Below are 20900 nucleotides of genomic sequence, written 5' to 3'. Positions count from 1 at the left end.
CATACTCTGAACCTCTCTCTGATCCCTTGGGGGACCCCTTCTTCAGCCTCTTACCTTTATGCAACAGTTTCTGACAGTGAATCCCAAGGTGACTGCTGTTCCTGACCCCTGATGTGATCTTGTCTTCACCTCTGGCCCCAGTCTGACCCTGTGCTTGCCTTTGGTCCTGCCCCTGCTTTCACCTATCAAAACTGTGTCAGACCTGAGGCAGGCTGATTACCTGGAGTGAACTTGGGCTGGGGGTGGTGGGAGCCGCATCGGCACAGTCACAGGGACAGGCCGGCCCTCCTCAATGGCTCGCAGGATGGTGGGCAGTGGTTCCAGGCTGTCACGGGTTGCCTGATGAGACATGTAGGAAGGATGGTAAGCAAGCCATAGGCTCCCTGCCCTCCTGCCTCCCTGCCCCCCATCCTGGGCTCTGGGATCTGGCCGTACCTGGTCAAGTTCAGCAAAGATGGTACAGAGCTGGGCATGCAGGACTGCCAGCTGGAGAGCTAAGTCACTGCTGCCCTGGTAGCCACTGGGTGCTGCATCCACATCCACCATGGCCACTTGGTCCAGGAAGTGTTGCATGGCTGGCCCGTGATCCTCCAGAAAGCTATTCATGAAGCCCATGTATGCCTCCTTCTCACCAAACCTGGGAAAAGGTCGGACCGGATGGGTCAGACCAGGCATCTGCCACCTCACTGCCTGGCATGTACCACCACCACCCCCCAGCCTCCAGGGACCTACGGGGCACTGTTGGCAAGGTTCTGGATAACCTTGGCGATCAGTGTGAGGGCGCGGGCTGGGCCAGGTGCAGGGTGCTCTGGTGCCAGACCAAAGAGGCTGGGTGCCAGGATGGCAGGACACAGGAGGCGCAAGAAGAGAGAGGCGCACACCAGTCGGGGGCCCAGTGCCTCAGAGCCACGTGCCTTGCATGCTTCTCGCCAGCCTGAGAACACGGTGCCCAGCTCCGCTGGAAACCAGCTGGGGGAAAAGAGGCAATGGTCAAAGGGAGAGAGAATGGACATAAAGGTCATATTCATGTCAAGATCCCAAGTCAGAAGTCAGGGATCACCTGCACTGTGGGTTCCAGGATTGAAGACATTGGGGATAATAATGCTTGGTGTAGTTATCGTGGTGACTTTTGGAGTTAGTAGTCTGGGAGGTAGGGATTCAGGTTCACATGGGGATACAGTCCATGAGCTTGGGAGGTAGCTATAAAGGAACACGAGATTTGGGTGCCAGATTACATAAAGTGAAGTAAGATGGGCTTGAGGCTACAGAGTCACCTAGGTTCAGAAATTATGGTATTGATGTCCCAAGTGATGTGGGACTAGACATATGGGTTAACCTAGGATCAGAGTTTAAGAAATTAGAATCCCAGGGTTCTTGTGATCAGTTGCATGGACTTTGGAGTATACAGTCACTTAAGATCAAGTGTCATGAGATTGGGGGTTTAGCATCACCTGGAATCAAAGGTCATGTTGAGGTCCTATGTTAACTGGGGTCAGGTAGCATAGTATTAGGATATGGAGTCCCCTGTAGTTAGAGGACAAGGAATTGGGTCCCAGATTACTTGGGGTCAATAACCCCAAGCTGACATGACATGGAGACTGGGTTACCAGACTTAGCAAACAAAACTTCAGGACAAACAGTTAAACTTGAATTTCAGATAAAATGAATAATTTTTTAGTATAAGTATGTCCCAAATGTTGCATGCATCCCATATAACTGGACATTCTGTTTTTATTTGGCAACCCTATTTGGGGATCAGGTTTATTAGCACAATGGCTAAGAAGTAGGGCTAGATGCTGGGGCCCTGATTCTTACTTGTAGGAGTGGATGATGTTTTGGAAGACTTCCTCACAACTGTTCCGCAGTCTGGTCTGGTGCTGTGGCAGCTCTGGAGCCGGGCACTTGCTGGGGTCCACCTCACAGTCCTCACTGGAGGCACAGAGACGCTGCACTACCTGCCCTGTAGTTCAGCACAGCCAGACAAGAGGCCGGGGCCATGACCACCAGAATCGATGACACTCAGCCTCCAACTCTGTCTCCAGCTTCCTCCGGAGACACCTAGCAACTCTGGGGGAGCCCCCAGTTGCCTCTAGAATTCCAGCATCCCCAAAGGTACTATCCACCACCAGAATTCAGGTTACCTAGGAACTCCCAGATCTCCCCCTTGGAGTTTCCTAGCCCACCCAGATGGCCTCTGACATCCACCCTCTGGCTCACCCAGAGTGGCTTGGAGGTAATCCTGTGCCACCAGCTTCATGTACTCATCAATGGCCTTCGTGGCCAATGTGTTTTCCCGGAACAGCAGCGCCTCACGGCCTCCACTGCGTGCCAGCTCTGCGGTGCCCAGGTCTGTCACCAGTGCCTGGGGACAGTGGGTTTTAGGTTGCGCGGGGAGCGGACTGAGCCAGGGGGGTTACGAACCCTTGGCCAATCACTCACACCTGGGACATAGGCCCCGTCCCCTCCTAGCTGCTGCTCTGGCCCGTCTTCTCTGCTAGGGCTCTCAAAGCCGGAACTTACAGCCCTCACAGCAGAAATTTAAATCTTTCCGCTCAGAGACTCAGTTCAGGCCCCGCCCCTCACAGCTGACATTCAGGCCCCGCCCCCTCACGGTGCCCCGCCCCCTTCTTGCCGCCGGGGTCCTTAGCCACGGGTCCCCCCTACACTCTGCTTCCCGGAGCGTGCGATCAGTTAGCCTCTGGTTACTCGGGTCCGCCCCGTCGCAGCGCCGCACCTGCGCCCGGCCGGTGGCCTGCAGCACTCGCACCATGGCAGCCGCCAGCTCCTCCTTGGCCTGGGCAGACAGCGCGGGCTCCAGCGCCCCGCAGAGGCGCGCGTAGTGGAAAGTGAGGAACTCCGCCAACTCCTTGTATCGCTCGGACGGCAGCACCCGCAAGCGCCGCGCCCGGATCCGCGCCCGCAGCGCGGCGCCTGCTGGCGCCCCGAGCAGCGGGAACCAGCGCTCCAGACCCGCGGCGGGCGCGCGGGGGACTCCCAGCTCTTCTAGTGCCAGTGCCACGCGGCCCAGCGTCGCTCCCCCCGGGCCAGCTCCGCGCAGCCGCAACGACAGGCGACGCGCCGGCGGCAGCGCTTCGAAGTGGAAGCGCTCGGCCCAGAAGAGCTGGCCCGGGCCAGCCCGCGGCGCTGTGCGCGCTAGTAGAGCGCCGTCCAGCCACAGCTCGGCGCGCACGCCTGCTGTCCCCGCCGCCGCTCGGGGCAGTCCCTTTGCCTCGTGCACCCACACGCTCAACCACGTCTCTTCCCGTTCCAAGTTGTCCTGCGGACCGGAGTGGGTTGGGGAAGGCGTCGGTGCTCGACGTGGGGCACCGTGCCCCCAGGGAGATCGCGGGGCCCTTGGGGAAAGACAGGGGCCACGGCGGTCTCAAGGCGGTTTGGAGAAAGCCCTCTAGCTTTTCTGTGCTCTCGTGGAGAGATCCGGGCTCCAGGGTAGCAGGAGCAGCCGCGGGGTGGGGACTTGCTGTTTGCCTGGTAGGCGGGGTTTTGGGTGCAACTAGGTCTCGGATTGAATAGAAGGGACTGGGGTGTTTTACTAGGAGCTGGTAACAGACGGAAACTGAGGAAGGTCTCCGAGTGGTTGTGAAGGTGTTAGCCGGCAGGTATGTCAAAGAGGCAGGGTTAGGGCGCAGGCGGGGGTTTGGTTTGGGGAAAGGAGGGGAGCGGGCTGTGAGCGGGGCCTCCATGTCCAACTTATCCGCTGTACTGACCTGGCTGGGCTGGAAGTGGCGGCGAAGGTCCTCGATCCAGCGGTCTCTCTCAGCCGCGGAACGGCAAGAGAAGCAGCGGCTCCCGCCGGTCCACGTTACCTGTTGGTAACAGGTTCAAGGGTGCGGTTGAGGCCAAGCATAGAACCAAAGGGTCAGGGTGAGGTGGAGAGTTGTCTGCATTTACCTGGAAGCAGTGGGGCTCCTCCAGGAGGCTGGGGTGCAGTGGCCAGACCCTCACATCCCGCTCAGCACCCAGGTCCAGCTCGGAGAGTGTGGCCAGCGACTCCCGAGATCCCAGAGCACTGGGGGGTCTGGGGAGGGGACTTTTGTTTTTGTTTTCGTTTTTAAAGATTTTATTTATTTATTTGACAGAGATCACAAGCAGGCAGAGAGGCAGGCGCAGAGAGAGAGAGAGAGAGAGAGAGAGAGAAGCAGACTCCCCACCAAGCAGAGAGCCCGATCTGGGGCTCGGATTCCCGGACCCTGGGATCATGACCTGAGCTGAAGGCAGAGGCTTTAACCCACTGAGCCACCCAGGAGCCCCTGGGACGTTTAAACAAGTGGTCATTCTTCCCTCCTTACCACCCACCCATCCCCTATAGCCTGAAGGGTGGAGGAAGGCCAGGATGAACCTGAACCTAAAATTGGGCTTGAGCCCATCGCTTTTAGGATAAAAATTCAACTCCTCATCATGGCCAGTGTTACCTTGTATAGTACAATCCTTGTCACCTTTTCATCACATTTCCCTGCACTTAATCCCTTTTTCTGAGCTCCAGTCATCCTGGCCTTCTTTTTGTCACTTTGTCTGGCCTCTTGGCCTTTGTACTCGCTGTTTCCTGTCCCTCTTGGCCAGGTGAACTTCCATCCATCCTTCAGATCTCAGCTCAGGGGTCCCTTTCCTGACACTCCTAGACCAGGGTGTGACTTAGTTCCTGATTTAGAATCAGCGTGTAGACCCTGCCCCTACCTTTCAGCCGAATGGTGGCTTCGGCATTCCTCAACATGGGGCAGGACACTGAGGGGGGCGTTGGAGGTATTTGGTGAAGGTGGGAAGGATAGGCAGGTGAGGGGGGAATGCTGATCCCAGAAGAGCCCCTTCTGCCTCTCAGAGACTCTTACCCATCCCGGGAGGCACTGGCTCCTAGCTCTGACCTGGCCTTTTTCTTCTCTTTCAGCCGCTTGAGCAATCCCTGTGGGAAGGGGGGTATCAGCTGGACAGAACTCTGTTCTCTATCCTCAACTTCTCTCCCCCCACAATGTCCTGGATGGTCTGCTGGTTTGTGGGGGACCACAAGCTCAGGCTGTGTTAGCAGTAATAATAAAGACAACCAACAGCTCCTTTTTCTAAAGAGCCAATCCTGTGCTTTTCTGCATTCTCTGTTGACTTCTAATAAACAGCCCTGGGACTGGGTGGGGGGGATGGGATTCTCATTAGTTCCATTTGACTGATAGGGATACTGAAGCCAAAAAATGGCCTGCCCAAGATCATTCAGTAAGAGTCCCCTTTCATCTCTGAGGGTCTGGGTGTCTTTGCTCTCCCCTCCACCTCCCACTGGATGCCTTACCCGAACATTGTGGACCTGGTTGGGGCCAGCAGTGTCTGGCTCAGTCTTTCCAGTGGTCCGATCTGTAGGTGGTCAGGGGTGGAAGGTTGGGGGATGGGATCATCTTGAATTCTGCCCCACTTTGACATGCTCACAAATGCCCTCACCCTCCACATCTCTGAAACTTACCTGGATCCCTGAGGTTTCCCATGGCTACCCTGATGCTGCCTTCAGAGCTAGCACTCCCTGCCCGGGGCCGGCGTGGACCCTGTTGTTCATAAGACTGGGTAGTCATACAGGGGAGGCAGACAGGCAGACAGAAGGAGAGGCAGCCACTTTTCATTATCCTCCCCACCCACTCTTCTGTCTCCTTCCCACCCTCTTCTTCCCTCCTCTCATCCCTGTGCCCCTTCTCACCTCCTCCTCACCCCCAAGCAGCACCAGCTTCCCATCCAGCAGGGCGAAGGCCCCAATGTTCCAGATGGGTACATCAGGTGTGGGGGCCTCAGGGATCTGTGGGGCAGGGGTCTCTGGCTCTGGCTCAGGCTCTGGGGAGGGGAGTAGGTATTGGGGACCTTGGAGTCCTTTCCTCTCCCTCAGAGGACCCTCTTCACTCACAGAAACTCATCAGGTTTCCCTCCCAGGTGTCTCCTCCCCACTCCCCCGCATCCCAGTCCATTGGCAGCCAAGTCAGGCTGCTGTTGGACAAGTTTCCACCCCTCTTTTGTCCTTGTTCCCACAGGCCATGGGTAATGGACACATGGGCCATGTACTGTGTTTACTGCTCCATATGCATTCTCTCATTTAGTCCTCCGAAAGCCACTCAATGGCTACCACCCCCATTTTGCTAAGGAGAAAACTGAAAAACAGAGAGGTTGAGTGACTTGCCCAGGGTCATACAGCTTGTGAGTGGCTGAGCTGGGCTTCAGACACAAGCATTCTTCTCTTAACCAAGATAGTAGGTAGGTAGGTCCAAGAGGTTAAACAAGACAGCATCCTTGGTTCCTTACACAAAGAACTAATTTAAGGTAGAAAGCATTCCAAGTTTGAGAAAGGAATAGAAAAAAGATCAGGGTAGGGAGGAGTGGTGGTGCAATGGGACAGGGAAAGCCTCCAGAGATGGTAGGTTTGCGCTGGGTCTTGACCAGCAGGTTGGATTTTGACAGAGATGGAGGGGACTAGGACAGGAACAGCTTGGGCAAAGGCTCGGAGATGGCAAGGCCCAGAAAAAGCAAGAAGGGCCCATAGGGCTCAGAGGCTAGAGGGGGAAGATCCAGGATGAGACTGGTACAGAACCTTGGGTGCCAGTTAGAGAACTGGAGGAAATGGGGAACCACAGGAGGTGTCTGAGCAGGGGAGGAGCAGTCCTGCTTTTTGGAGAACTCTCTCTGGATCCTATGGAGTGGGCAATACTGGATATCCTAAAGGGGGTTGAAGGGATGCCTCTGCAGAACGGGAATATGAGCAGTGAGAAATGAGCTTCTTGGAATAGATGAGCTGAACCAATGCTCCCAGATCATCTGTCTGTCCTACTGTTTTCCCATCAGGGGAATAAATACTCCACTTGTCAATAGGTCACTTAAAACTTGCTGGGCCCTGGGCTAGTGCTGCATTCCTGAACTCCAGTCTTCAAGGCATCCCATTCTCTTCTAGATCCCTTGTGGAACAGCCCCATCTGTCATTTCTGGTTTAGTTGTTTACTGTCTGTCATACCCACTACACCATGAGCTACATGGGGCAGGAAGTTTCATCTGTTTTGTTTGTTGCTGTATCCTTAGTGACTAAATCAAGGCCTGGCATGTCATAAATGCTCAACAGACCTCTGTTTGAATGAAGAATGAATGAATGAATGAATGAATGAATGAATATGAGCAAATGAAATAATGTATGCTTTAAGGTAGGGATTATGACTCCCATTTAACTGATGGAGAAGCTGAGGTTCAAAGAAGTGAAGAAACTGAAGATACGAAGGCCAGAGAGCAGAGGTGGATATCCAGGCAGGAGAGAGAGCCTGGGCTCATTCTCATATGAACAGAGACCCATTAAGGAGAGACCCACTGGGGCCAAGAGCCATTTGGTATCTGGATAGTACCACCTTCCATCTCTTCCCTCTCCCTTCCCCAGGATGGACCCCCAGTCCACAGGTCCCTGGCCACTCCCCTCACCCCCCAGTCCCTGTGTGAGGGGGAAGAGGGAAGAGGGCAGCTGGGCCCCAGCCACTTCCTGTTGGGCTTTTGCACTCCCCACAACTTCCTGTGTCTGTAGGGCTGATGCTCAGGAGGCAGACAAAACCTAAGCATCCGGCCTCCCAGCCCGGGGAAGGGGGAACCATGTACCTTGGGCCTCTGGCTCTGGTCCTGGCTCCAGCGGCAGGCTCTTATGCCTTGCCCAGAGGGTCTTGGATAGCCTCAGGCGGCTTGTGCGTGACTCCTTGGGGGGTGCAGAGAGGACACGACGGAAGAGAGAGCGAGAGGCAGGCTGGCTGCTGACTCTGGGCTCCTGGTGGCTTAATGCCCGGCCCCAGCCTGCAAGTCGGCCCCAGCGGGAGCCTCCGGCTACTTTCTCCCCATCGCCTCCTGTGTGCCAGCGGTAGGAGGTTAGCGGGGATGAAGCTGCTGCCGGTTGGGTTTGGGAGGTCTTGCACGGTGATGGTGGGTCCATGGCGGGGGTTCTCCTGGAGGACAAGGGGGTGACAGTTCTGCCCAGTGTGTTCCCACATGCTGTCTTCATCTTGGCCCCCTCCCCACTCTCAGCTTCATCCCCAGGGAACCCCTTCAGTGGCCACACGCCCTCTCTCCCTTACCTTGATTTTCTGGCCAGCCCCAAAATCAGCAGCCGCCTGCGCCCTGCCTCGCTTCCTCCCACTGAACGCAACTCCACGTGACCCTGTCTGTCCCACCCCACCCCACAGCCAGGCTGGGAGGGCAGAGCGGGGGCAGGATGCGGGAGGCAGAGGAGGTGACAAAGCAGGACCCAGAATCTCTCATTGATCCGGAGGCAGTAATACCTCTCTCTGAGCCTCAGATACCTTCTCTGCAGAATGGGTACAGACTGACCAGGTGCTGGTGAGAATACACGGTATCTGGAGCGCTCCTCTGCTGCTGGTCAGAGTGTAGATCAATTCACCTAAGTTGGAAAACTGGCATGATCTCCTAACAGTGACCATACACCCTTCCTCTGGTCCAGTGGTTATAGTGTTATGTATACACCCAACAGACAAGCCCACTAGCGCTCTTTGTGAGAACTGGAGGCCACCCTAGTGTCCGTCTACTGTGGAATGGATCAGTTGTGATCCCATCTGCAGTGGGATACCATGCAGCAAGGAAACAAGCAAACTGCTGGATGATTGATTGAACCCGGATGAATCACAAACAGTGAACAGTAAATACCTTGTGGTCCCTTTAATATAGTCGCAAAGGAGGCAAAACTGTGGAACACGTCAGGATGTTAGCTTCCTTTGGAGAAGAGTAGGGGAGCATGAGAGAAGGTTCTCGGCATACATATATTTGTTTGTTTTGTTTTGTTTTTTCCTAATGGTGGTGAAAGTCACATAGCAAATTTAACATGTCCCCTTTCTTGAATTGGGTGAGCACTTGTCACAAGGGTGTGTTCTGTTGTGAAAATTTATTGAGCTGTACAGTCCAGTGCACTTTGTCTGTATCTTCCTGTATCTCTGTTGTACCTCAGTAAGTGTTTACTTGTAAAAAGAGGTGGGCAAATGCTGTTCTAAGAAATGAATGAGTCAGCATGAGATTCAGCCGGATCCTGGCCCAGGAGTGGGTTCCAGTGCCAGCTGGTCCTTCGCTCACTGTGTGACCTCAGGCGAGTCACTTCCTCTCTCTGAGCCTCGGTTTCCTTATTTGTACAAGATGAAAATATTAGCTCCAGAAGGTTCATAATGGGAGTCTTTGTTCACTCAATAAATGTTTCCTGAGTGCCCATTATATACTGAGGTGTCGGAGAAGCCACAGGGAACTGAACAAACTTGGTTCTTGCCCTCCTGGAGCACACAGTCCAGCGGGGGAGAGATCCTGAACATCAATGTAGGACATTCCTAGCTGGTGAGGAGGACTTGGAGGAAAATAGACTGGAGCAGAGACTGAGGCTAAGTGGAAAAATCCAGGAGGACCTCCCTGAAGAGGTGACACTTGTGGCACAAATCATAAGGAGTTGACCATGGGATGAGCATACAAGATAGAAGGAACAGTTTGTGCAAAGGCAAGGGTGGCCAGAATTCACAGGATAGGGTGGGTAGGACCACTTTCATGGGCATGTGGTCTGGGCAGTCATCGAAGACCCACATGCTTAGACGGGTACCACACTGCGTTTGATTTCATGCTTTGCTGTTGTTGTCTTGAAGTTCCTGCTTTTTGAACAAGGGGCGCTGCATTTTCATTTTGCCCCATGACTTACAAATTCTATAAACTTTGTCCCAAGGAGTAGGACCTTCCATGAGCCAAAGACCTTTTTTCTTGGAGCTGGACATGTTCACATAGATGCACACACCTTAGATATGCCCGCCTCCTTCATGCTGTTCTCAATCCATTCACTGCCCCATGTTCCGATGTATGTTCCCATGTTCCTGAGCCTTTCTCACTTCACTGAATACTGATCCACTGCCACCTCCCTGCATTTTTGCTGGAGGTCTTTCTCTGATGAGGGAGTCTACTCTACCCATACAATGCGCAGTCCTAAAGTGCTGGAGAATTAATACCTCCTGGAGATCAGCCCTTAACCAAATGATGACGAGGGTTGGAGGATCAATACTCCTGCTCCCTTGGATCAGTATGACTCTGAGGTATGTGTCTTATTGTCCCCCAGAGGTCCCCAGAGGGATTGAGCTCCATGTCCCCTCAATGCCAACTTACTTGATTAAGTACCCTTTCCCGGCTGCCTTCCCTTCCCTACCTCTTCCTCATTCCCCAACTGGTACATCCTGGGATCACCCTCACCTTCCAAACAACTTGCACTGAAATTCTTGTCTCTGGTCTGCTTCTAGGCAAACACAAATTAAGACAATGTGTGCAGGACACCTGGATGGTTCAGTCGGTTAAGCGTCTGCCTTCGGCTCAGGTCATGATCTCAGGGTCCTGGGACTGAGTCACACATTGGGCTTCACGCTCAGACGAGAGTCTGCTTCTCCCTCTCCCTCTGCCCCTCCCTGCCACTCATTCTCTCTCTCAAATTAACGAATAAAATCTGAAAAAAAAAAAAAGACAACATGTGCAAACACAGATGATGCATAGATATAGACTTTCTTTCCACCGTCTCTTTATTGGATGTCTGTGGCTGGCACGTTTGTTGGAGGTGGCTCCTTTCTGGATCTCCTGGAGGCCCTCCTGGCTGTTCTTGGTTTCACATTCTAGAAAAGACAGGGGAGGGGAGCATGGGTGGCTCAGATGGTTAGGTGTCTCTGTTCAGCTCAGGTCATGAGATGGAGCCCTGCATTGGGCTCCCTGCTCAGTGAGGAGCCTGCTTCTCCTTCTCCCTCTACTCCTCCCCCTGCTTATGCTCTTTCACTCTTCCTGTCAAATAAATCAATAAAATCTTTTTTTTTAAAGATTTTATTGATTTATTTGACAGAGAGAGAGATCACAAGTAGGCAGAGAGTCAAGCAGAGAGAGAGGAGGAAGCAGGCTCCCTGCTGAGCAGAGAGCCCGATATGGGACTCGATCCCAGGACCCTGAGATCATGACCTGAGCCGAAGGCAGCGGCTTAACTCACTGAGCCACCCAGGCGCCCCAATCAATAAAATCTTTAAAAAAATAAAGAAGAAAGGACAGGGGAGTGTAAGGCTTGGGGAGTGGGGGCCTGCCCATGTCACCATGGGACAATGGATAAGGAAGAGGACAGGGAACCCAAAGGGAGGGGGTGGGTGCATCGCTGATTGCTGGCCAGTGTACAGCTGAGACAGGGAGTGGGCAAGTAACATGAGATTGTACAGGTGGGACTATAGCGATGTTTTGGTGATCAGGGTCAGGGGCTGGGTGGGATCATGAGGCCAAGGTTATGCTGACAGGACATAGATTGCTCTGTCATAAGAGCTGTCATTGGGGTTCAGGGAGGCTGGGGCTGACTGAGTAAGCATCCTCGGGCTGAGATGGGGCAGAGGACTGTAGCAAAGGGTTAGGGACTGGACAAAGGTTGCACAGGCAAAGGGGGTTTTCCATAGAGGGTCACAGTCTAAGTGTTGTGTGGATAGAGGGTCTTTTGGCTAGGGGACAAGAGCGAGGCCAAGGTTGGTTAGGCTGGGTGAGGCTGTGCAGGCAGAAGGGGTGCTGTAGGGTCAGGGTCCATGCTTTGGTTGGGAGGGCAGAGGTGTTGGGGCTGGGTAAAGGACAAGCTGGCTGGGTCAGGGCTGAGCCGAAGCTGTACGCGGAGGACGGTGGGTAGGGGCTGTTGCAAGTAGAACGACTGAAGCCTGGGTCTAGGTTGCCTGAATAGAGGGACTGCAAGGGGGGCCAGGACCCTGGCTGAGGCTGTGTGGGCCTGGGGGTCACAGTAAGGAGTCAGGGGTCTGTCGAGGTTGGGCAGGCAGACAGGGGTCAGGGCTGCGCTCTGAACTTGCGGGGCAAGATGGGCCACAGGCGGGGTCCCTTACTCACCGCCGCGAAGCGCGGCCAGGTGCGCAGCAGGCTGAAGAGCGCGTCCCCAGGGCAGTCAGTGCGCACCAGCTGGCGGTGGCCCAGCAGCTCGTAGTCGGGCCGCAGGAGGCCAGCGCGCACTGCGCAGCCAGGGAGCAGGTCCTGCACGGTGTGAAGCGCAGCCTTCGCAGGCAGCTCGGCTGTGTAGTTGCCCACGAAGGCCACGCCGAAGCCGCGAGTGTTGTGGCCCAACGTGTGCGCGCCCACCCAGTGCCAGCCGCGGCCCTCGTACACATAGCCGTCTGAGCCGATCACGAAACTGTAGACGGGAGGGGGAAGCAGGCACCACGCGGCGTGAGCGAGGCCCCGCCTTTCTTCTGGGCCCCTACCCCAGTTCTGCCCCTGAGCCAAGGGCCACTTCCGACCCAAGTCCCGCCTGATCGCTCTGGCTCTGCCCGGTCCATCCTCCTCCCACTCCCACAGTGCCACTGCAGAAACTATCCCGTTTTTCTGGATCCGACCTTCAGCATTGGCCACTCCCCTTTCTACCCAGCCCCCTCCACACAGTCTCAAGTACAGCTCCTGCCCAATTCAGAGACCTTTTCTGTCTTAGGTCATAGTCCATCGATGCTCCGTCCCAGACCCGGCTCTTAACACAAGTCTTGCTCCCTCCTCAGGTCCTGCTGTCCTTTCCTAGTTGCTATCTCAGACCCAAGAATCCCAGTCCCGCCGGGACTAGAGTCAAGGCCACGCAGCCTCCACTTGGCCACGCCCACCGCCAAGGCTCCTCCTCCGTCTCTCCCGTGGGCTCAGGTCAAAGCCACGCCCCCAATCAGGCTCCGCCCACCAAGGCTCCACCCTAAAAGGTTCTCGAGCCCGGGGCCTCAGTTTACCTGTAGCCGATGTCGTCCCAACCCCGAGTATCTTGGTGGAAGCGCTGCATAGAGCGCATGTCGGCGGCGCAGCGCGCGAAATCCGTGCAGGGTGGCGCGGGCATGTATGTGTGATGTACATACAAGAACCTGAGGGGCAGCTGCAGCGGCCTGGGGCTACCCCTATAGGGCGCGGCGCCCCAGCGGCAACGTGGGTGGATGGCCGGGCACCCTGCAGAGAAGGGAGTCCGGGGCTGGGGTCAGCCAGCGTTTCTCTGCCTGCCGCCTGCCTGCACGCCCGTTAGAGCACACCTATGGACCATCCCTCCAGAGTTCCTCCAGATTTGAGGACATTTCCATCTTGCACCACACACTGGCCTCCATGGGGCTTTAACTTCACTGAATTTAACAGCATTTCAGTCCTCTTGGAATATCTTCTATGCTTCCCATCACTTTGAGGATGAACCCCAAGAATTTTAGCTCTTATTTTAAGGCCCTTTACTTACAATCCAGGACCCAACCTCTCCAGCTGACTCTGCTATGAGTTCTAGGGAGGGACAGCCACAGTGAAAAAAGAGAAATTTCAGCCTCCATGTCTTGTGGGACTCTAATTGTGTGCTACTTGCTTTCCCTGCTTCATCTCTCTTAAAGGACCCAGCACGTCCAAGAGGAAGCAATGATTTTCCCAGGCTTCACTGAAGAAGGTGAGGTTCAGAGAAGTGAAGCAACTTCCCTAATGGTGCACAGAAGTTATGGCTGAACTTCCATTTGAACCTCTGTGCCTTTGTGAGTCCTGAGCCCACCTTCTGGAATGCCCCCTACCTTCCCAAACTCTTCTTCTTCTTTTTTTTTTTTTTGGATGAACTTTTATTCATCCTTTAAGACCCAAATCTGGCCTCTCTTTACCTGTGCAGCCACCATGGCTCCCCAGCTTGACCCCCATTTCCCCCTCTGGAATCCTCTAGTCATGGATCCCCTTGACCACACGAGGCTAAGAGTGTATCTGTGACAGGGGAGGTCCCAGGGGCTGGGGGCCCTTCTCACCCAGGAAGGCCTCAGTGAATTCCTTGGTAGCATTGGTGGCTACCTCTGCCAGCTGTTCTTGGCTCATGCCCTGCAGCTGAGGGTGTGTTGGCTCCAGCCTCTGTAGCAGGACGAGGGCCCTCCATATCTGCTGTGTCAAGGTGGGGGCTGAGGTCAGAGCAGCTGCGTTCTGTCGTCGGAAGTTGCTGCGAAGTCCTAAATCTCCAGCCACCCCGGCTCCATAGTATTGGTTCAACAGGTGGCTGAGAGGTGGCCGAGGCTCAGGGGTTCGGCTTAGATAATCTCCAAGGAGAGCCCCATCCAGGGCCCCATTGAGGAAAGCCATGGTGACTGGCGATGCCCCAGAGTCTAAGAGGGTGAAGGTACGAGGGGCAGAGAGCTGGTCCCAGCAGCCCTCGGTCCCCAGGCCTGAATGGCTCCAGGTCTGGGGGCCCTGGAGGAAGGCCAGACCCAGGTCTCTGGCGAGGGTGACCACCAGGAGGCTGTCCACAGTGGTCGGGGACTTGGCTTTGGCACCTGGCGAGGAGGCTTGGACATCTGGAGAAGTGACTGGGGCATCTGGAGAGCTAGATCTAACACCTGGAGAGGTGGGTTTGTCATCTAGATTGGTGGCTCTATTATTTGGAGGCATAGCTCCAACATCTGAGGAGGTGCCATCTGGGGAGGCATCCCTGAATCTTGGGGATGCGGCTCTTATATCCAGAACCACGGTTCCAGTGTCTGGAAAGGCAGCTCCGGTATCCAGAGGAGCCGCTGTGCTGTCCAAGGGCAGGCTGACAACTCTGTTCCCTTGTAGCCCTGCCTCCAGCCCTGCCAGAAGAGGCTCTACAGCTACTGTAGAGCCATCAGGTGCCAGCACCACTCCGTATTCCTGTCTGCCACGGATACCATGTTGGGCCACGTCCTTGATCAGGCCCTGAAACTCTGGGCTCAGTTGCCGGGGATCCAGCCTGGTGTCCTTGATGTCCCACCGCTCCAGCAGGAAGCGATGGAGGACATCGTCGGGGCCAGAGTCCTGGGCAAACAGCAGCAATGCAGAAGCAGCGTGGCTGGAAATGGTGGCTGGTACCTTCTGCTCGAGCTCAGCCAGGGCCTGGATGACAGAGTCCATGAGCAGGGGCAGTGTGGCTGCAGGAGGAGGAACACCATTAGCCCAGTGACCCAGCACCCTCTGTTCCACACCCCCTGCTGCTTCCACATTTTTCTCAGTGCCCCCAGCTCTTCATCGGGCAACCCTGTGACTCCCACTACTGTCCTTGTGTAGATGAGGACACTGAGCACAGACAACCGGCTAAGGAGCTTAGACGATCAGTGAGCACTGGGGAGCTGTAGCAGGTCATGGCCTAGCTGGTATTCTAAAATTGCTCCTTTGGCTACCATGTGAAGAACAGATTTGGGGGAAGCTAGAGTAGGGAAGGAGGGACAGTGTGGGGTTAAGTGATGAAGATGGCCGAAGCCAGTGGGATGGGAAGAGTTCCCAGGTGTTTTGAGGAGGAAATGGGCAGTTTTTCTTGATGGATTGGAGTTTGGGAGGTTTTAGAGGGGAAAGTGTCCCTAAGGATGATGAGGGAGGAGAGAGTGGACCGGTGTCCAGTGATGGAAATATCAGCCATCAGAATGCTGGCCTTAGAGCTGGGTGGGATGCTGGATGATAGCTAACATGTATTAAACATTTACTGTGTGCCAAGCACCGTTCTAGGTGAGTTATATAACTTAATCTGTCTAATCTTCACAACGACCCTAATGAGAACAGAGAGGCTGAATCATCTGCCTAGGGTCACACAGCTAGAAAGTGGCAGAAGCAGCATTTGAACCCAGGTAGCTTATTCCTTACACTGTCCAGAATCCAGGTTCTTCTCCAGATGGTCCACTCTATGACTCCTCTATAGCTTTGTTCTTCTCTTTGCCTAAAATGCCCTTTCCTGTTTCTCCATCAAGTAAAAATCTTTTCCCTTCTTCCTGTCCTAAATCTATGTTTAAGGAATCTATGTTTATGAAATAAACAAACTTTCTAAAGTTAGGAAATTCTACTGATTTTTGCTCTTCTGGCCCCAAGTCCGTCCCTCAGCTCCTGTCCTGACCCTACAGGGAGCATCTGGAGATTGGAGATTCCTTGAGATGGGGGCCTCCTGGTGTCTAGCCTCACCCTGTACAGGACTGGACGCAGAGGGGGCAGTAGTACACTCTTGCAGATCTGGGTCCTGGTCCCCGGGGTCTCTGCTTCCTGACCCACCTGTCCCTGGTTCCAGCCGCAGCAGCAATCCGAGCAGGATCCAGAGGATATCCTGGGCCACCATTGTGGGGTTCCAGATTCTGAGGGACAAATCCAGTTGACCTCAGCAGAGACTTTGGCGGAACTGGAAGGGGATGGGCATAGAGAACTGAGTGGTGCCTTTGGCCACTGTCAAAGTCCAGCGGTGAATGACACGGCTGCCGCTTGCGGAGTTGTGGGCGGGGGATAGTGGGAGCATGGGGACAGAGTGCCCTAGGTCAAGGTCATCTGGATCTCAGGGGCTCCCCCATCTTATTCTGTCCCTCCCAGGCTGAGGTCAAAGGTCAGCAGGCCAGGCCCATCCCAGGAGGGGCCTGGAGGCTAAGTAGTTTAGAGTCCAACAAGCCCTGCACGTTCCCAAGAGAGGTAGACTGAGGCCAGTCCTGCAAACTTTACCCGCTTCCTGCAGTTATTGTTCTGGAGCTGCAGCTGGCCCCAGAGGGGACTCTTAGGTGCCCGCCAAACTGGTAAGACTGGCTGTGCTGGGGGAGGAGAGAGAAGGAGAGGCCTGGGGTTGGTACCGCCTCCTGCCTTCTTTTCTGTCAGCACCTCAGGCTCAGGCAGAGGATGGGTGCAGGGCCTGGAGATTGTTTGTTGAGGCCTGCTCTGAGCCCCTGGGATCAGGAGCTGTCACCTCTCACCAGTTCCAGGTCCTAGTCCCAAACAACCAGAGGAAGCTGAGAACAGGGATGGGGCCGGAGGATTCCCGACCCTGGCTTTGTCCCGGGAGCTGGCTTCTGGGCTCACCTGGGTTGACAGTGAGGGGTCCTCCTCTTTTCCCGTGCAAAGCAGGTGTGTGAGTCCTGCAGAAATGAACCTGCCTCCCCTTTATTCCGGACTCAGGTGGGATGGGCTCCAAGTGGTTGGGGCTGTGGTATGAATTGCTTCACTGTGGGCCTCCCACCCCGAAACCAGCTTTGGGAGTTTCCAGGAGACCCACCAGGCTGGGGACTCAGTATGGGGCGGGCCCTGGGCGGGCCTGGAAATGCCCAGGCTGAGCCAGGTCTGGGATTCCCCAGGGGGCAGGGGTGGGGTGTTTTCGCAGCTATAGAGTGTCCTCTCTCTGGGGACCAAGCATCCACAGTGGGGACTCAGGAAGTAGGTGCTGGGGAGGGAGGGAATGGAGGCTACTCTCTGGGGGATTCCAAGGGAATCTCTAAATCCCAGTTTCCAAGGATTTGGGGATGGGGCAGTGGGGAAGGGAGGTGGGCTCTGCCTGGACTATGTGTCCATCTCGTGGGAGGATGGAGTGAGGAAGGGAGGTATTTGCCTAGGGTTCAAAATTTAAGGTGGTGCTGAAAATCTTTGTTCAAGTTATATATATATATATTTTTTTTTAGTTTTTTTTTTCCAATTTATTTATTTTCAGAAAAACAGTATTCATTATTTTTTCACCACACCCAGTGCTCCATGCAAGCTGTGCCCTCTATAATACCCACCACCTGGTACCCCAACCTCCCACCCCCCCCCCCGCCACTTCAAACCCCTCAGATTGTTTTTCAGAGTCCATCGTCTCTCATGGTTCATCTCCCCTTCCAATTTACCCAAAAGCACATACCCTCCCCAATGTCCATAACCCTACCCCCCTTCTCCCAACCCCCCTCCCCCCAGCAACCCACAGTTTGTTCAAGTTATATTTTAATGCGATATTTCAAAAGACCAAAATGAATGCAAAAAATCCACTATAACAAAATATCAACTTTTTAGAGAAAGAGAGGATCGGAAACAGCCCTGTCCTGAGGCGTACTGGGGCCAGAGGGAAAAGTTAACATCAGGAATTGTGATCCTGTCTTTGTGCCTTGCTTGCTTTACCCTAGTGCCCCCAGAATGTGAAGGGGTGGCTGAGGAGATCCCCATCTAGTGTCCATCTGGACTGGGAATGACCTTGCCTTGGCATTATGGACCCCGGAAGTGTCCCTCTGCGGCTTCCACTGATTGCAGCCCCAGAGGACCCTTTTGGTTTTATACCACCATCGATTTACGCTCATTTTACCCAGCAGGAAGATGAGCTCAGGGAGGTTAAGTAACTTGCTCAAGGACACATAGCTGAAACCTGGGGAGTGCTCCAAGGGCAAAATATGTTTCCACTATCCTGTGGCTGGGTCAGGGTCAGGGTAATTCACACGCGGAAGTGTTTCCAGACTTTCACACCCAAGAACTCCTGGGCTAGTCATCCAGAGAGCCTTGATTCCATTTTGAACCTTGGAATTTGTGGCAGAGGCTGGGTAGATTTCAAGTCAGGGGTATGTCATGGCCAGCCAGCATTTCCCTTAGAGTCTGGGATTTGTGTCCTGGGGTGGACCCTTCCTGCAGGAAGCCTCCTGGATTACTCCTGGTTCTGCCCTTTACCCATCCTAGCTCTCTAGCCTGGGGAGCCTCGCTTTGACTCAGACCCATCTATGCAGGGCTAGGAGTTTCTATGTCCAATTTTATCTCCCCCAAACTGGGAGATGCTGAGTCCTCTTAGGGTGCCCAGAAGTACCTGGCACAGGCCAGGGACCAGGTGGGTGTCAGGGAGGGATTGCTGAGTGCACAGAAGGCCTGATTGAGGATGTGGGGTCAATTGGGGATTAGGCTGTGAAATGCGCACGCACGTGCACACACACACACACGCACGCATGCACCCACACACCAAAGTGCCTGGTCTGGGCTGGGCCTGGGAATTAGCAGAAAGGCTGGGATTCCCATGATGAATCACCAGTCCCCACCCCTGCTTCCCTTACACCTCATGAGGACCACCTGCCAGGGTAGGTCAAGGCCCCTCCAGGCTGCAGACAGACACTATACTCAAGAGAACAGTCATTATCTGGGGCCTAGGCACAGCTCTAATGGAGGTAGCATTGACACAGACAGACAGACAGAGTCCTGGGCCCTGGATCCAAAGTGAAGGTGGGATCATGGACAGAGGCCAGAGGAAGAAGAAGTTGGGGCAAGACTGGGCTTGGGGCCAACATCAGAGTTAATAATGTTCACTTTGGTAGCAGAAGCATAATCATGAAGACACTGATAATAATAATTATTAATAATAAAAGATTTTATATATATGTCTGTAGTTTTTTATTCAGCTCTGGGTTTTGTTAAAGGATGTAGGGCAGGAGCCTGCAAATGACAGCCTACGGGCCGGCTGTCTGTTTTGTAGACGATGTATTTTTTTTGCTTTTGGGACTTTTTCAAGGTGAAATTCACCTAATATAAAAGGAACCACTTAAAAATTATAATTCTATGGCATTTAGTACATTCAGAATGTTGTGCAATCATCATTTCTGTCTAGTTCCAGAACATTTCTATCACCCTGAAATAAGACCCTGTACCCACTTGCAGTCACTGTCACTATCCCCCAGCTTCTGGGAACCACGGACCTGCTTTCTGCCTGTTCTGGACGTTTCACATACATGGGATCAGACACTATGTGAGTTTTGGTGTGTCTGGCTGTTTATTTCGCTCAAGATAATGTTTCTGAGGTTCATCTGGGTCATGGTGTGAATCAGCGCTTCTTATCATGAATCATTCTTTTTTTGAAAAAATTATTTATTTATTTATTTGTTTGTTTGCCAGAGAGAAAGAGAGAGAGCACAAGCAGGAGAAGCACCAGGCAAAGAGAGAAGCGGGCTCCCAGCTCAGCTGGGATGTTGGACTCGATCCCAGGACCCTGAGATCATGACCTGAGCCGAGGGCAGACGCTTAACCAACTGAGCCACCCAGGCATCCCTGAGTCATTCTCTTTTTATGGCCGAATAATATTCCATTGTATGGATGCACCACAATTTGTTTATATAAATAAACAAATTTATGTAAATAAATGCTAGGAACACGTCCTCCTCATTCATTTACATTTTGTCTATGACTGTCCTCATGCTGTAATAATGGCAGAGTTGAATTTTAGTGGCAGAGACCATCTGGCCTGCAAAACTGAAATATTTCCTACACGGCTTCCCCCCCCCAGCTTTATGGAGATGTAATTGACATGTAACACTGTGTAAAGTTAAAGGTGTGCAACACGATGATTTGATACATGTAAATTGCAAAATGTTTACCACAATAAGGTTAGTTAACACATCCTATCACCTCACATAGTTATCTTTTTTGGTTTGTTTGTTTTTTGTGGTGGGAACTTTTGAAATTTACTCTTAGCAACTTTCAAGTATACAGCACAGTACTGTTAACTGGAGTCACCATGCAGTACGTTAGATCCTCAGACCTTATTTATCGTATACCTTGAAGTTCGTACCCTTTGACCAGCATCTGCCCATTTCCCCATCCTCAACGCCCGGAAGCTACTATTCTACTTCTTCTATGAGGTCACTTTGTTTTTTTAGGTTCTACACATAAGTGAGATCACACAGTACTTGCCTTGTCTGGCTTATTTCCCTTAGGATAACCTCTTCACTGCCATTCAGTTGCAGGATTTCCTTCTTTTTTCTTATGGCTGAATAATACCCCAATATATATATATATATATATATATGCCACCTCTTAAAAAATCTGTGCATTCACTGAAGGACTCTGACCATTTCCATGTCTTGGCAATTGTGAACCATGCCGCTGTGAATATGAAGGCGCAGATAGCTCTTTGCAGCAATCATTTCATTTCCATTAGATATATGTGGACTTTTTATTTATTTTTAATTTTTTAAATATTTTATTTGTTTATTTGACAGAGAGCTAGAGAGAGAGCACAAGTAAGCAGAGCGGCAGGGAAAGGGGGAGAGAGAGAAGCAGGCTCTCTGCTGAGCAGGGAGCCCGATGCGGGGCTCGATCCCAGGACCCTGGAATCATGACCCGAGCCGAAGGCAGCCACTTAACCAACTGAGCCACCCAGGCGCCCCTATTTATTTTTAATTTAAAAAAAATTTTAAAAA

At 53.3% G+C, this 20900-nt stretch overlaps 2 protein-coding genes and 1 long non-coding RNA gene across 3 annotated transcripts; 1 reads left to right on the top strand and 2 right to left on the bottom strand.

Moving 5' to 3' along the window:
- Window positions 1-1811: 1811 nt before the first annotated feature.
- Window positions 1812-8128, bottom strand: RASAL3 (RAS protein activator like 3). The gene is made up of 11 exons (XM_044254032.1): window positions 8073-8128; window positions 7606-7943; window positions 5687-5844; window positions 5459-5537; window positions 5291-5352; window positions 4845-4915; window positions 3910-4036; window positions 3726-3824; window positions 2735-3277; window positions 2218-2362; window positions 1812-1960 (listed from the first exon to the last, which is right to left on the bottom strand). Exons 2-11 carry the CDS (start codon window positions 7928-7930, stop codon window positions 1812-1814), a joined length of 1758 nt encoding a protein of 585 aa, XP_044109967.1. The 5' UTR covers window positions 7931-7943; window positions 8073-8128.
- On the top strand, window positions 7826-19624 carry LOC122909648. The gene is made up of 3 exons (XR_006385169.1): window positions 7826-7865; window positions 13377-13429; window positions 19597-19624. It is a non-coding gene; the product is annotated as an uncharacterized LOC122909648 (long non-coding RNA).
- PGLYRP2 (peptidoglycan recognition protein 2) lies at window positions 10509-16066 on the bottom strand. Its single transcript, XM_044254031.1, has 5 exons — window positions 16003-16066; window positions 13770-14897; window positions 12747-12957; window positions 11875-12172; window positions 10509-10631 (listed from the first exon to the last, which is right to left on the bottom strand). Exons 1-5 carry the CDS (start codon window positions 16064-16066, stop codon window positions 10542-10544), a joined length of 1791 nt encoding a protein of 596 aa, XP_044109966.1. The 3' UTR covers window positions 10509-10541.
- Window positions 19625-20900: the final 1276 nt, after the last annotated feature.

This window comes from Neovison vison, chromosome 6, assembly GCF_020171115.1.
Source record: "Neovison vison isolate M4711 chromosome 6, ASM_NN_V1, whole genome shotgun sequence".
Taxonomy (NCBI): Eukaryota; Metazoa; Chordata; class Mammalia; order Carnivora; family Mustelidae; genus Neogale; species Neogale vison.
The sequence above is the reverse complement of the archived record's forward strand: the minus strand, read 5'-3'. Positions and strand labels throughout refer to the sequence as shown.